The 14,815-nt window shown below is 35.4% G+C and overlaps 1 protein-coding gene across 1 annotated transcript; it reads left to right on the top strand.

The window, feature by feature from the left end:
- The first annotated feature begins 250 nt into the window (after window positions 1-250).
- On the top strand, window positions 251-607 carry OFP17 (ovate family protein 17). Its single transcript, XM_010254117.3, has one exon. It carries the CDS (start codon window positions 251-253, stop codon window positions 605-607), a length of 357 nt encoding a protein of 118 aa, XP_010252419.1.
- The last annotated feature ends 14,208 nt before the right edge of the window (window positions 608-14,815 follow it).

The raw sequence follows: 14,815 nt of genomic DNA, 5'->3' as shown, positions 1-14,815 counted from the left end.
TCACTCCCAGTCTCATTCATTATTCACAAATCAAACTGATGGTCTTCAGTGCCTTGGAATCCAAGCTTTTTCAATTTCAAGCCATGCATGCGGGAAACTCCTACAATAAGTAGAGCACAGGCATTCAGACTCAGACTAAAAACACCCCTTTTTTCGTAACAACCGTTAAATTCCGTCGATACCACTCTCTGCAGCTGGCTTCGTGGCTTACTCTCAGCTTGCCGGCCTGTCATCGACACAATAAGAAGAGATGGAGGAGGTTGAGGAGTTAAGGAGTGTAACTGACGCCGAACTCGACTGGTTTCTCTTCCCATCATCACCGCTTGCTCCGGCTTATGCTAGGATCTGTGAGGCAATTAACAAGAGGGAAGTGGAAAGGCAGAAGGACTTGAAGGATGCATGCCGGAGCTTTGAGAATTATTTGGTGGAAATGATAGTGGAGGAAGGGAAGGTGGGGGATTTGATGGACGTGGAGGAGTTTCTTTACTGTTGGAAGAATTTAACGTCTCCGGTTTTTACAGATTTGGTTTGTAGATTTTATGGAGAGCTTTGCAAGGACCTGTTTTCAGGTGACGAGGGAGAGGGTGATGTGAATGATCCCAACTAAATTGACTGCTTTCTTTTGTTATAAATAATGAGTGTAATATATATTGATTTTAATCCAACTCTTCATCAGTTCATCTTATTAATTTCTTCCGTTCTTTGTTGCCATGCATGGTGTAGTTGCTTCTTCCATCAGCAGAATTGAATAAACCAATGTTTTAAATTCATTGTTGACATAGACGGTTGGACCGTTCGACTTAGAAACAAGTCAGAAATTCAATTATATTTCACCCCATAACCATCTTTTATAAAAAAAAAATGTTGATTTGGTCAGAACTTTTGATATGAATAATTGAACTAGTAGATCATTTAACTTTGGGGGTGTTCTTTAGTGTGGATAAAAAAATTGGTGGTCCACACCACACCACAGTCTACAACTGTTTTAAACTGTAGACAAATTGTATGCATTGGACCCGTGGCGTTCTGTAGGTGTGGTGTGTGTATCTCATATATATTTATGAATGATCTACACCAACGTAAAAATGACCCGGAAACGGAACCGTTCTGGCTACCAGTTTTTGGGCTGACAGTCCAATCGTCCAGTTCAAATGGACAGCCCGTTCTGACAAACAAATTAAAAAAATAAAAAAAATAATTAAAAATAAAAAACTATCAAAAACCATTGAATGTATCGAGTGCCTAGGTCAACGGGTTATTGACTTTTTCAATGGTTTGGATAAAACAGAACCGCTTACTTGAACGATTCTAGGGCCGAACGGTTCGACCATCCAGGTCAATAGTGATTCGAAAACCTTGATCTACATAGTTAATCATAAATATCTAATTTTTGCATTTTATATGCTAAATATATTGAAAATGCATCAATGAATTAATATTAACCAATAAATATTATTTTTTTTATAAAAATAATAGTAAAATAATTAAAATTTTAAAAATATATATATTTTAAATATTTAAAAATATTATTTTATTGATAAATATATTAAAAATTTAAAAGTTAAGTAAAATAATTAATATTTTATTGACAAAAATATTAAAATGTAAAACAAATAATAGGGTTTCAGTCTTTCAAGGAGAGTGTGAAACAGGGGATCAAAAATAGAGTATGGACGAGCCCTAACCATGAGTTTATGCTATGGATGAAATATTGGAGTGTGGACGAGACCAATCCGGACCAGTCCCGTGTACAGCCATCCGAACGGGTATTCATCCCGTGGACAGGACCGAACACCACCTTAATGAATGATTTTCCAGTCAATTCTTTTGTAATTACTTTTTATCTTTATAATTAACATGTTCCATGCTGATCTATTCGAACCAAATTACCAAATAATTGAACCCCTGACTCAACAACCTGGCATCAAAGTGGTTCGATCTTCAGCTCGGTTTTTAAAAACTCGAAACTAATAATATCAATTATATACTGACAATATAGTCCAGCCCGGCCCTATTCGAGTCCAAAGAAGTTGGGCCGGAGCATAACATGGGCTTTAGCACTGGATTCTAGATGTACCCAGTACCCAATTCGAAGCCTGCAATAAGACCAAGGCGCCAGGGGCACCACCGCATAAAACCAATGAACATTAGATATGGCAGTCGGCAGATGAGTACAGATTAGGCATTGGCATAGTGTTTTCATTATTTTTTCCCCATCTTCTCAAATTGTGCATTGTTTGGTAGAGTGTAGAGACCGTACACTGATGAGGCACTTAAAAAATTGTGCAATTAGAATCTGACTTGTCACTCTGAAATGTGCCACATTTCATCTTAGATGGCAATGCATCAAAACCTCCCCACCCCTCCTGCCTTCCATTTATGTTGTTTTGCTATTGGTTATGTCGGGACCCTGTGATGTACCTAGGGGAGCCAAACAAGGGGGGAACTGGAAAGGAAAACTAGGACTTCCGGTCCAGAGTGGGGGCCAGGATGGACCTAGTCTTGTTGGGACAGGTTTACACTAGGCATTTCAATTTTGAAGGCCCCAATGAGCACACGGTGGCTCCCGTTTGGGAGGGCATTCCCATGGTGGCTTTTGGATTTGTGAGATGGGCCCGGCCCTATCCAGACAACATATAAACAATGCAAGTTTTGGGAAATTTTTCAAAGAATCTGAACTTGTTATCTTCCGGTCAGAAAAAAATAAATAAATGGCTTTCTGTTGAACCAATGCATCAGTCCTAGTAAACAGGCCCAAAATAGTCAAATTTTGAATGGACCTGGCCCAAAATCCCAGGCCCAACAGTGTAAATTCAATATACACACTCAGTCAAAGAGTTGCATAAGAAATAACGTACGTTGCAGTTCACTACTCACAACGGGCCAACGCCACTGAACAGTGGCCACTGAGGTGAAAACCACAACAGCACTACTGCTTTACAACATGTCTTATGTGTAGAATATTGGTGTCTTTTAACATGAAGTGAGTTTGATAACTAAACCACCCTACATGGGCAAATCTAACAATAATGATGAGAGTATTCTCTAATTGTAGTTACTATACTTACATGAGTGGGATTAGATCATTACAATTCTTCAGAAAGCCAGAAAGGGAGGAGAGGGTTGGCTTTGTTATAACTTTTCTTTTTTAATTTGGTTTATCTGACTAACTATTCATTAAGAAAGGTCACTTTTTTTTTTTTTTACATTTTCCTTTTCATATTCGAACGTTTAACCATCTATTTAGTTTCTTTAACCTCTAGGTCCGTGTGAGGTTAATGTAAACGAGATTAGATACATTATTTAAAAGTTAAGGTTAATCTATGTCAATTCCCCTACACCCTTTTCTGGTCCTCATTGAATAATTTCTATTTTTTTAATATTTTCTCATAAAATTAATATTTATTATTGATGGGAAAAAGGAAAGAGAAATGATGGATCTTCTTCCTACAAAGCTCATACAGACTTTTCCTCTCTCATTTTTCACACATAGTGTTTGGTTATAATACTTATAACAAATATTGGTTAAGTAAGAAATTATGAGATGCAGATTGAGATTAAAATGAAAAACAGTCTTCCCAATTCTAATGTCAATGTCAGAGAGAGCTGTATATCTACTGTCCAATTCCTCAGTTTAGTATACTCTCTTGGTGTAAATACCAATAAAAAAGACTATCAATGTTTGGTAAGATAGTGATGGTCCACAGTAAATTAAATGATTAATTTATGGAGAAGTACACGATAGCCCATTGCAGAAATCTGAAGTTACAGCCCTGTGGGGCCAAGAATTATGAAAACAGTTATTCTCCCATTAATTTATGGTACAGTATACTAATTTTTTTCTTATAATAATTATTTTATTGTGCCCATTAATTTTGCTTCCCCTTTTGATGTTTTGGCTCCATTCAAAATTAAATCACCAATACTGCCACACCACGGGTAGAACAGGTCGTGCTGGCCCGTACGGCATGGCCCGTATGCGGACCGAGCCATGTCTCCCTTTCATGAGATATTTTGGAGGGTTGGCTCGGCACAACTCATGGTCCGAGCTCGCACATGCCGTGTCGAGCCAAGCCAGGCTGGTCCATGGGCCGAGCCAAAATTATTTATTTAAGAAAAAATTGAAAAAAAATTAAATTTTAATTTTATATGAATTTTGATGTATACATTTACTTTTATATATATGTATATATATATATATAATAGCATAATAAAATTGAAAAAATTTTGTTTATTTTATATTATATATTATTATATAATTACAATTTATATAACATATAATATATTATATATAAATATATGAAAAATATATATGGGCTATGTCGGGTCGTACCAGCCTACGAGCCACAAGCGGTACGGCACAACAATGTGGGTCGTACCGGCCCAGCCCATTGACCTGAAATCCCAAGCCAGGTGCCCATCAACATATACAATCGTGTTGGGCCACGACACGGCTCATGCACCATCAGGTAGGGTCAAATTGGGCGAGACCGACTCAAAATCATACCGAGCCATGTCAGGCCACGAACGGCATGACCCAATTTACACCTCTACCACAAATGAATTAATTTGATATGAACTCACCACATGTCATTTAATTTGATATGACCACACCATGAGTGATTTAATTTGGTAGGGCACACGATGGATGATTTAATTTGAGATGGCACAAATTATTTAATTTGATATGACCACGGGGTGATTTAATTTGATATGAACACGCCATAGATGATAATTTGATATGACCATCACACATCTTAATGGGGTATTGATGGAAACATGAAGAAGACTTTAAAATTTAATATAATCTGTCAATTAAATATATATATTATCCGACTAGAATTTGGTTTGAAATCAATATTGAATAGTATAAAGATGTTAAAATCTTAAAATTATAAAATATTATATATTATTAATAAAAAGAATAAAAAATGACTTTAATACAAAATGAATTAGAACTTGCTTGTATAAAACTTAGCAACATCAAATCAACTTTAATAATATATAAAATTTAAATTCTTAGGGTCCGTTTGGTTCACAGTTTTAATCAGAATCAGGATCGAAATCAAAATCCTTCATTATCAAAATCAGAATGGTCTGTTCCCATAGCTTGCTTGGCTCAGAATCTTCAGACAGGAGTGGGAATGGAAATGACAATCAACAGGAATGGGATTACATTCTCAAGGGAAGGGCAAGGAATAGCCATTCCCTCAAATGGGGGAATACCATTCCAGCAAGAATGGGAATATGATTCCGATTCCGCTCAACTAAACAGTTGAAATCGAAATAGCCCATTCCGATTTCGATTTCAGACCCCTATTCCCGTGAATCAAATGGGCCATAGTATATTTAAACAGAACCCAATCGGATTATACCAAATTGAACAAGCATGAATTCATATTTGATCTAATTATTAATAGATCTATCACGATCATATAACTTTAATCACTAAAAATAAAAATAAATGTGTTTTAACTAAAAGCAATGCAATTTGGAAAACCTTGTTTACAACTTAGGCTGTGTTTGGTTGGAGTATAATTTTATTTGTATTAATAAAAATTTTGTCTTATAATTAATGCAAATTTTGGTTTAATTTTATTTTGAATTTTACTTTAATCTATTTTGTGTCTTATCAAAACTTGTATCCAAATAATTTGCATTACCATAATTTTGCATCAGTGCAAATGAAATTTTACAGCAACCAAACACAGCCCTAAATTTTAGTCATGAAGGAATTTCACAATTTCATTAATAACTTTAGTCAGTAAAAACAAAAATACTTTTTTTTTAAACAAAAAGTGAAAAAATTGTGCCAAACCAAGCCCAAACCGAATATGACTGGATTGGATTAAGGTTAAAGTTAGGGTGAGGTTTTCAATATCACCTGAATAGGGGTTATAATTGACCTCAACGGCTCAACTTCATGTTAGGGGTGCAACTTAGACGAAACTATCCCTTTAACTTCTAGGTCCGTTTGACCATCTCTTTATTCCCTTTAGCCTCTAGGTGTGTGTGAGATGAATGTAAACGAGTTTAGATGCATTTTTTAAAGGTTAAGGCTAACCCATGTCAACACACACACTTTTCTAATCCTAATTGAATAATTTCTGTCTTTTTTTTTTCATTTTCTCCTAGGATGTGTTTGATTGCAGTGTAATTTTATTTGTATTAGTATAAATGCATGACAGTACAAATAAAAAGAATGGAATTTCTGATTTAATTTTGTTTTGAGTTTTATTTAATCTGTTTCAGGTTTTTATTTTACTTCATTTGTACTGTAACCAAACAAAATAATTTTGAAATAAAAATAAATCATGATTTCAACTGAAATCATTTGCGTTACCATGATTTTGCATCAGTGCAAAACTAGTTAAAGTTACCCTTATATCCATAAATAATTTGGCATATTTTTATGAATAGGGCCATGGTAAAATGAATGCTCTCATAAGAACTTGAATGAGATGCCCTTCCTTGAGTCATTTGGACCCACACTAAATAGGTTTCACTTAAAAGAAATGTTGTCAAAATCAAATTGGCTAGTGGCTATCATGTGTCACAAGTCAAACTGCCTAACCACTGGATTGACCCAATGACACGTGGCATTATTATATACAGATGCCCTTAAATAGTTTACTATATTTCAATCGTAATATGTTATTTTATTTATATATATAAAGGAGAGCTTATAGTTCAAATCTCACTATCATGATTTTTTAAGTTATGCCAGAATGGCAATTGGGTCCCGATTCTAGTTTGGTTCAAGTCTGATAACTAACATCGCTTAAAAAAGCACTTTTCCAAATAAAGAAAAAATCAAACAAAACGATCGGATAAATTTAATCCATTTGATTTTTTAATTCTAATAGTAACTTATATATATTTACCTTCAGATAGAATTTAAGCAATTATATGTATAATTGGAATCATTAATTAATGGTGCTAATTTTTCTAAGTATTGTTTAGAGTGGGACTTATTGATGTTGGGTCCTCGTTGCTTCTATTACAAGAATGTCTTCGTTATATAATACAACTTCTCTCAAATGTTTCTGACTGTTTTGTCTATATTTATTTCTACAATATAAATATATAACCATATGGTTCACACTAACTATTTTTGGCCCTTAATTCTCTTTTTGCATCATATTGATGCATGATATTTGGTGGAAAATTTTTCATAAAAAAAAAGATATTTGATGGAAACTATTACATGCAGATCTAGATATGAACAATATGATTTTGTGTAGTGAGAAACTTTGTAGGGGGTTTTTGCTTTGCCTTCCACAATTTTTATGGTGAGAGTATCTCTATTAGAGCTGAATTTAATGCTCTCTATGATGACCTTCAGATTTGACTATCACACAACATTTTGGAGTAGAGATTGAAAGTGATAATCAATGCTTAATTGATATTCTCTTTGGAAAAATTCCACACCCTTGGCATCTAACTTATAGCTTTTGGAAAATTGAGAAAATATGTTCTGTTATGCATCTTTCTTTTGCTCTTATATTAAGAGAAGGGAACAAATGTGCAGACTTCTTTGTTAATGAGGGTATTAATGAAGAAAATTACTATACTTATAATTTCATCAATGAGGTTCTAAGAGAAGCAAGATTACTTCTTAAAAAAATTATTTTAAGATAGGAGAATAACGGTTTAGCTCAGGATCAAAATTTATAGACTTAAATTAGAGTAGGTGTCAATTCGAAATTGATGCCAATTCAAAAAAAACGTTGATGCATAAAATGTGGATTATTGACATTTTAAATATTTACTACTCTGCATTAGAAATCAGAGATTGCATTGAGCCTGTTCGTACTAAAATTTTTAGGTGACCACACCGCCCTTGGGGATAAAAAAAATAAAGGACTTTAATTGCAGCTCTATAGAATACTCTTTGGGTTGGGCTTGGCTGGTTTCCGACGTGACCAAAACCCAAGTTGTCAAGTTGAGAAGTCAAATCACGCACATCTAATATTGGTAATGGATGGTAATGGCTCTCATCTTAACTTGGAAGTTGGAGTAGATGTTAACGTGAATTATATAGTAATTTTTAAGTAGTCTTACCCCTCTGACTCTCTTGAGTTTTCTTTTGGAGTTCATGTTTTCGAGGGGATGAGGAGTCTATATCCTCCCACCAGGGGTTAGGTTTACAACTTCATTTCGACATTAATTTATAAAATTAAAAATTTAATTACTGGACCTCCCATGTCTAGTTTACAACCTTATTTGAATATAAATTAGTCCCCATTGGTTCTGGCTAGGGGCCAGGGAGCTAGGTAGTAGGTATTTATAAGTTAAAGAAAATCTACAAAATTAAATTATTTACATGTGATCATCGCTGCATTCAAAAAAAAAAAAAGTGACAAGACATGATTTCCATCCTATGATATATGACTAATTGTGGGTATAAATGCACAACGTCAAATCCTTACTAATTTGAAAATTTCTTAAAATGAACTAAAAATATAGAAAAATAAGTCTTCACTCTCCCTTTACTGATAACCATAACTTTTACGTACATACAGTTGCAGCAAACAAGGTTAACCCTATTTGGAGTCATTTGGTTAGATTTGAGGGCAAGCAGCATAGATGGGGTGTTGGGCGGTGTTAAGTTTTGTCATTTTTCTGATGTGATGTGGGGCTCTCCCTCTCTTAGGCCGGAGAGAAATTTCAAAACAGCAGGCTCCAATTAAACAAAAAAAAGGATAAAAAAACTGCACTCCACCTCAGAAACAACAAGGGCATATATATATATATATATATATGGCCTAAATAGGGCCCTAGGCTTTTATTATTATTATTAGTTGAATCCACATTTTTTTAGGACAATGGATATTCTAACTAGAAACTTGTAAATTAAAATCATCATCGTAGCGTACCCGTTTGGGCCCTTATTTTGTCCATACTTTACCTACTACCCATCGTATCATCCTCTACGTCTACCTTGTTCTTGTGATTTGTGAATCTAGTGCATGTCGTGTTAATTGCATGGACCAATCCAAAACATACTTCTTTGCCCGGCCCATTTGTCCAACTGTATTATGCTAATCCGGTCCTACTATCCGAGTATATCTTATCTTACTAGTTAGGCCAACTGGCCAAGGCAAGTCCAGGACTTACAAGCATTCAAAAGTTACTCCCTTAAACCCTACTTATTCATTTGTAGAATGGTAAACCAAAATTTGTCAGGCCTGAACATATATAACAAATGGGACCAATAGCATCAAATGCTTTGAGCTCAATTTTATATATAATACTCAATTATATATATTATAAGTAAGATGATATTTTTTAACTAATGTTATATTTACGTAAATGACAATAGTATTGAAAATAATCTGTAATACTATATTATGGAATTAGATGGCTAAAAGCCAAAAAGTCAAAACAGTCCTCAAAAACATATCTTTTACTGTCTTTTCCACGTACAGCAATCAGATGAGGATTGGCGTAGTCTTTTACAAAAGGAAAAGTGCTCAAGGGATAACGATTAACAACAAGATAAAAGCTCCGAAGCGGAAGCGGAAAAGGGTGAAACTTTGCTTATTAATTTGTTTCGTTTGAGAGAAACATGACGGAACCACTTGGTTTGTCAGTACTTAGAAATCAATGTGATAGCAACCTAACAACCAGGCAGTTGATGTTGACAAGACATTGGCAGTTGGTTAGGGTGTTTTAAGTAATTATGTGATCATTATTAATTAATTGTTCCTGTTATTGTTGATGCTTCTCCGTCCTCATAGCATCTGATTCTCACACAGCGCAGTTTGCACCGACCTCACGGACTTATCTTATCCCACTGTGTATTAGGAAGACCTTAGAATTTCAAACACTTTATCCAGCTGTTTGCATTTCTTAAAATTATTAATTTATTTTGTCTTTTCTCTTCTTTTTCTTAATTTTTGGTGAACTATGTTTATTGTTACATATCTGTAAAATCCTTGAATTTCTTTCTCCTTTCTTTCTTACGTTGAGAATTTTGTTTGGCTAGAAACGTTGAGGGTTTTGTGGGCAAGAAAAATAATATGCTTTGCTTTTCTTCATTTTGACATGTTATCGTCTCGTCTATCGAAAAGGAATTTTAGTAAATTAGTTTTATTTGTCAATGCAATTAATGGGGAGAGGTAAAGTATTGCAATCTCAAAGTTCAAAGGGTGTTTGGTGGAATTGAAATTTAAAAAGTGTCCAATACCCCCAAAGGTACAAAGTTGTAACGTGTAATTTACCCCAAAAAGAAACACAGTCCTTAATAAGCATGTGCCACCCGATTAGATCCATGAAGCTAGTCCATTATCTGTTGTGCATAATTTGTTGAGGCCCCGACTGTGTTTGGTGTTTCCAATAAATTGGGACAGCTGTACTCTATGCAATGTCATCTCTTCATTCAATTGACATGGCATAATTGTGTGTGCCCAATACAATAAAAAACAAAGAATTGTAGACTGTGTTGTTGACTTGTTGCCTTATTGTTTATCCCATTCAAGTTTTGGCAATTTTTCCTGCTGAGAAAATTATTTACCCACTGGGAAGATTAAAGGAAAATAATTTTTTTATAAACCCTACATAAATCTTAAAAAACATGAGTACCCATTGACCAATTTTTCCTACTCTCAAAATCCAAAAAAAAAATGGACCTTTAGGCATGTATATTTAATTTTTTTTACTTCTTCATAGCCATCTTCCGGTATTGTATGCAATTTGATTGGTTCTGATTTTGAACCTAAAGGAAACATTACCTGTGATAAACAATTCAGAAAGCATGCCACTACTTGAAAGAAAAGGAAAACAAATGATGTAATTGATTGAATCTGTTTCAAACAATGGTGCATTCCTTTTTCACTCTAGGTTGTTGAATTGTTTTGTGAGCTCTTGAATTTGAGGGGAAACTTCCCAAGTCTTAGTCTTTGGCATTGTTAGTTTTTCAAGAAGTGGGAGAGGGTAAGTTGGTAGGTCCTATAGAAAAAAAAAATATGTTCATTTTCCAATGTTAATGACTCTCACAAAAAAAAAAAAGATTTTCAAGTGGTTCATTTACCCAGGGAAATAATACTGTCCTCAAATTTAGATAAATTATTTACCCATGGATGTTGAAAATTACTCATACTTGATGGAACAATAGTGTCCCTTCAATAATGCCACATTTTTAGATAAATTGGTCATTATACACTTTTACCTGAGGAATAAAAGAATACTACTAATTGATTTTATAAGATTAAGTATTTTCTAAGAAACATTTCCCTAAATAAATACATTTATCTAAATTAAGCCATTAACCAATACACGAACGAAGCCTTTAAAGGAAGGTTGATTCTATCACACACACACAAAAAAAAAAGTTATGAAGGGTACAGACAGGCCCAATGCAAATTTTTTTATTTCCACTAAAAGCTATAAACATTCAAAATATCAGCAACCCACACTCTAAGCACCAACGCCCGCTCATAAGTTGGCAACAATTCCAAGCTGACACCTACCCCAACAGTACTTTGAGCCTACAAATTCTGACCATGGGCTGAACCGTCTTTCTCCCTTATTTATATGGTTATTAAGTGAAGGTTGGGTAAAAAACGTAGGCCCCGTTTGGTGCGTCTTTCCATGCAGTCTTTTGGCTACTTATAAGCTGGGAAGATTGAAAATCGGATTATTCCCGTTTGGCACATGGAAGATCTCGCCGCCAAAAGAGGGGGTACCGAAAAGACACGGGAAGCCCATTTTGGGCTGATTTTGGAAATCTCCTAATGAAGCTTCCTATGTCTTCTATATTTTCTTCTCACGCGGAAAGACCCGAAATGACGCACGGAAAGATGCGCGCCTGCCAAACGGTCTTCAAGCTGCCCAGATCTTATGTCAAAAGCTCAATGCATCTATTGACTGTCAGAACTACGAGAAGATCTTCTCAAAAAGACTTGCCAAACAAGCTCGTAATAAAGTGGGTCGTTGCCCCCTCCCTCGAGAAAAAATTGAACTAAAATGTAGATGATCACTTTCTCACACTCAAATTCCCAAAATTAAAAAAAAAAAAAAACTTTAAAATCCCTATTTCTTCAATTCCCCATCCCCATGGGGTGATTAGCAACTATATGTTCCCAATGTAGATCCGTAGGGTCCTGTGATTTTAATCATAACTCATTTATAGTTTTTTTGGCCTTTGAATTTTGATGATGGGTGTTTCGGCTAGCACGTTATCCACCTCTCGGGGCGGAACGGACTCCTAACGGCTCGGACCAAGGTTCTTGGAGGTGATTCATGAGACCCACGGAAACCCAATTATATAAGGACAGCAGCCCCTAAGATCCAGGTATACGCAATTTGTACTTACCGACTCTCTTGCATTCAAGTATTAGTTCACTTACACCGACTTAAGCATGAGAATGATCACCCCAAATTATATGTACTTTCTCTTCTTGCAGGTTGATTTACCAGTCAAGCAACCAGCGTCCAAATTGCCATCCATCCAATTAGGAACTCCAAATCGTTCACTATCAAATTCAATATCCCCAATTCCCTAGTGAAGAAATCGGATTTGGTGCACTCACCCGAATTGTATGATGACAATAGGAATTCTGAGGTGGCTGAACTCAAAGTACCCCCCCCCCTCCCCTTTTTTATATTTAACGCAACACACTATTAAATCTCTAAGATAGTTGAAAACAGAGCGGAACTCGAATATGCATCTCCGTTGGCACCACCTAGCTAACAAACTGAACCACTAGTTAGCTGGTGAAATCATATATATTTTTATACACCACTGTTATTTCTTTTACATCATTAAAATTTATGATACCAAGCAATCAGTACTCCCGGCATTTAAGTCCATTGTGCATTTGTACGACGAAGTCCACGAAGCCACTGCCAGTGCAACGTCTGACGTAGCGTGTACTATGATTCTCACCTTTTTATGCTCCTTTACACGGTGATAATAAAGCCACGTTGTCCTTATTTAAAAGAGTCTTGTACTTTTCATGATATACAAACATGGATGTGGTTGTAGTTTCAAGCTCTACGTACTAGGGTGATCTGGCGACGAAAATAACATATTGCCAGCCAAAAGCAAATTCGTACGACTCCCTCTACTAAACCCCTGAATTACAGCCCTCGGTGTAGTGACATAAGGTGGGGGTCACAAGACTCGCAACAAAGATGGAATTTGGCACTGATGCGTTTCATAAGCGATTCATTACTCAGAAAATCACTTAACCGTCGAAAAACATTCAATAACCATTTTACATGAACACGCATTTGATTTTTATTCATGCCACATCAATAAGAAAAAACGTTTTTCTCAAGAATGCATTTGTTATTATAATATTATTATAATCCAACAACATAAAATTCAATTTAAGGTATCCATAATTAGAAAAAGCGCATAATTTAACACATATAGGATGGACATTAATAGCACCCGTGAGCACTTTCAGAGTTAAATCGTTAACACGGGGAGCACTTCTTTCAATGTGGGCAGTGCCTGAACACCAGGGAGTGGGTAGTGCCTTAACTTCGGGGAGCACTTCTTTCCGGCGTTAATTTGTCACAAAAAGGGACAGGAAGGATGAACCATTAATAGCACAAATAGACATCGTTGACGGTAGGTTTAATAGGGTTTCGTCTGATTAACAGAGATCATTTATGGTTGAGAAATGGTGTATCAATAACAGGGGTTCATTTACCTATTATAAATGGTAAGTTTAACGGCAATATAGAAAACAGAGATTGGTGCTGCTGATATAAAATCATTTTTTTTTTTTTGTTTGGAATTGTTGCTGTCAGATAAAATTTTCTTTGAGCAAAAGTAACTTTTTTCTGTTTGGTATCAATGTTTTAGGAAATATATTCACCATTGGTACCCATTATTTAATGCCATATCACATTCCTATGGGCAATAACGAGCTGCAGTTCTAGGAAATACTAAATTCGGTATTGCTCCAAGCATTGTCTTCCTGATTTTCAAAGCGTTTTTTAAAATACCGTTTTTTATAGAATAACGTTTCTAAACAAAGACCTATTTTTTGGAACACCGTTTTTTCTGACATTACACTGATGTAGTGCTGTTTTCTGGAGCAACAACAACGATGCCAAATAAACGCTTAATAGCAAACTAAAAAACAGTTTAATAGGGGTTCATCAGTTAACAGAGATCATTTATGGGTGAAAAAGGAGTAGCATTATTTACCTTGGCAAGAACTCTACTCGATGAATGCAAGAGCAAAAAGAAATCCCGTCCCGCAACCATTTGCAATGGGATGCATTGGAGATTAGGAAAAAAAATAGTGTTGATGATGAGAAGAAGAAAATGGTGTTTAAACAGTGGATTCACCAGAACCAATGTCGATGAAAAGTAGCCCTCAACTGCGGCAAGAAATATGGAAGAGGAACACGAGGGTTTTTACTTTTTACCGTGGGTGTGTTCTTCACTACCATGGACGTGCGAAGCATCAGATCAAGTTTTATCCGATGTAGCGACTTGCCAAGTCGGGTAAAGTTGTAGCCACATTGATTACCGCAAACAACATCAAAAAGGCGTTTCTGCTTAAAAGGTGAAATTGGGGATTCTAAGGCAAAACGTTTTATGACCTTTTCTGAAAAAACATAATGCCAAACAGATGAAGAGCCAAGAAATTTTCATGAGGGCGCCAAAATCTAAGATATGGAGTGGGAGAGGGAGGGAGAATAAATGAAATTTTCGTACCAATTTCATTTATTTATTGTTTTATCATTCATGCCACATCAGCGAAAATGAATAAATTCTGAAACGCAATGCCAAACACCCACAAAAGATTCACAACAAACGGTTGGAAGACCTTATATTATTCTAATT

This window comes from Nelumbo nucifera, chromosome 5, assembly GCF_055504915.1.
Source record: "Nelumbo nucifera cultivar China Antique chromosome 5, China Antique-T2T, whole genome shotgun sequence".
Lineage (NCBI taxonomy): Eukaryota > Viridiplantae > Streptophyta > Magnoliopsida > Proteales > Nelumbonaceae > Nelumbo > Nelumbo nucifera.
Note: the sequence above shows the minus strand (reverse complement) of the source record. Positions and strands in the feature narration are given on the sequence as shown.

Coding starts and splice junctions, on each gene's coding strand:
- OFP17 (XM_010254117.3), top strand. CDS start 251: ATGGAGGAGGTTGAGGAGTTAAGGAGTGTAACTGACGCCGAACTCGAC.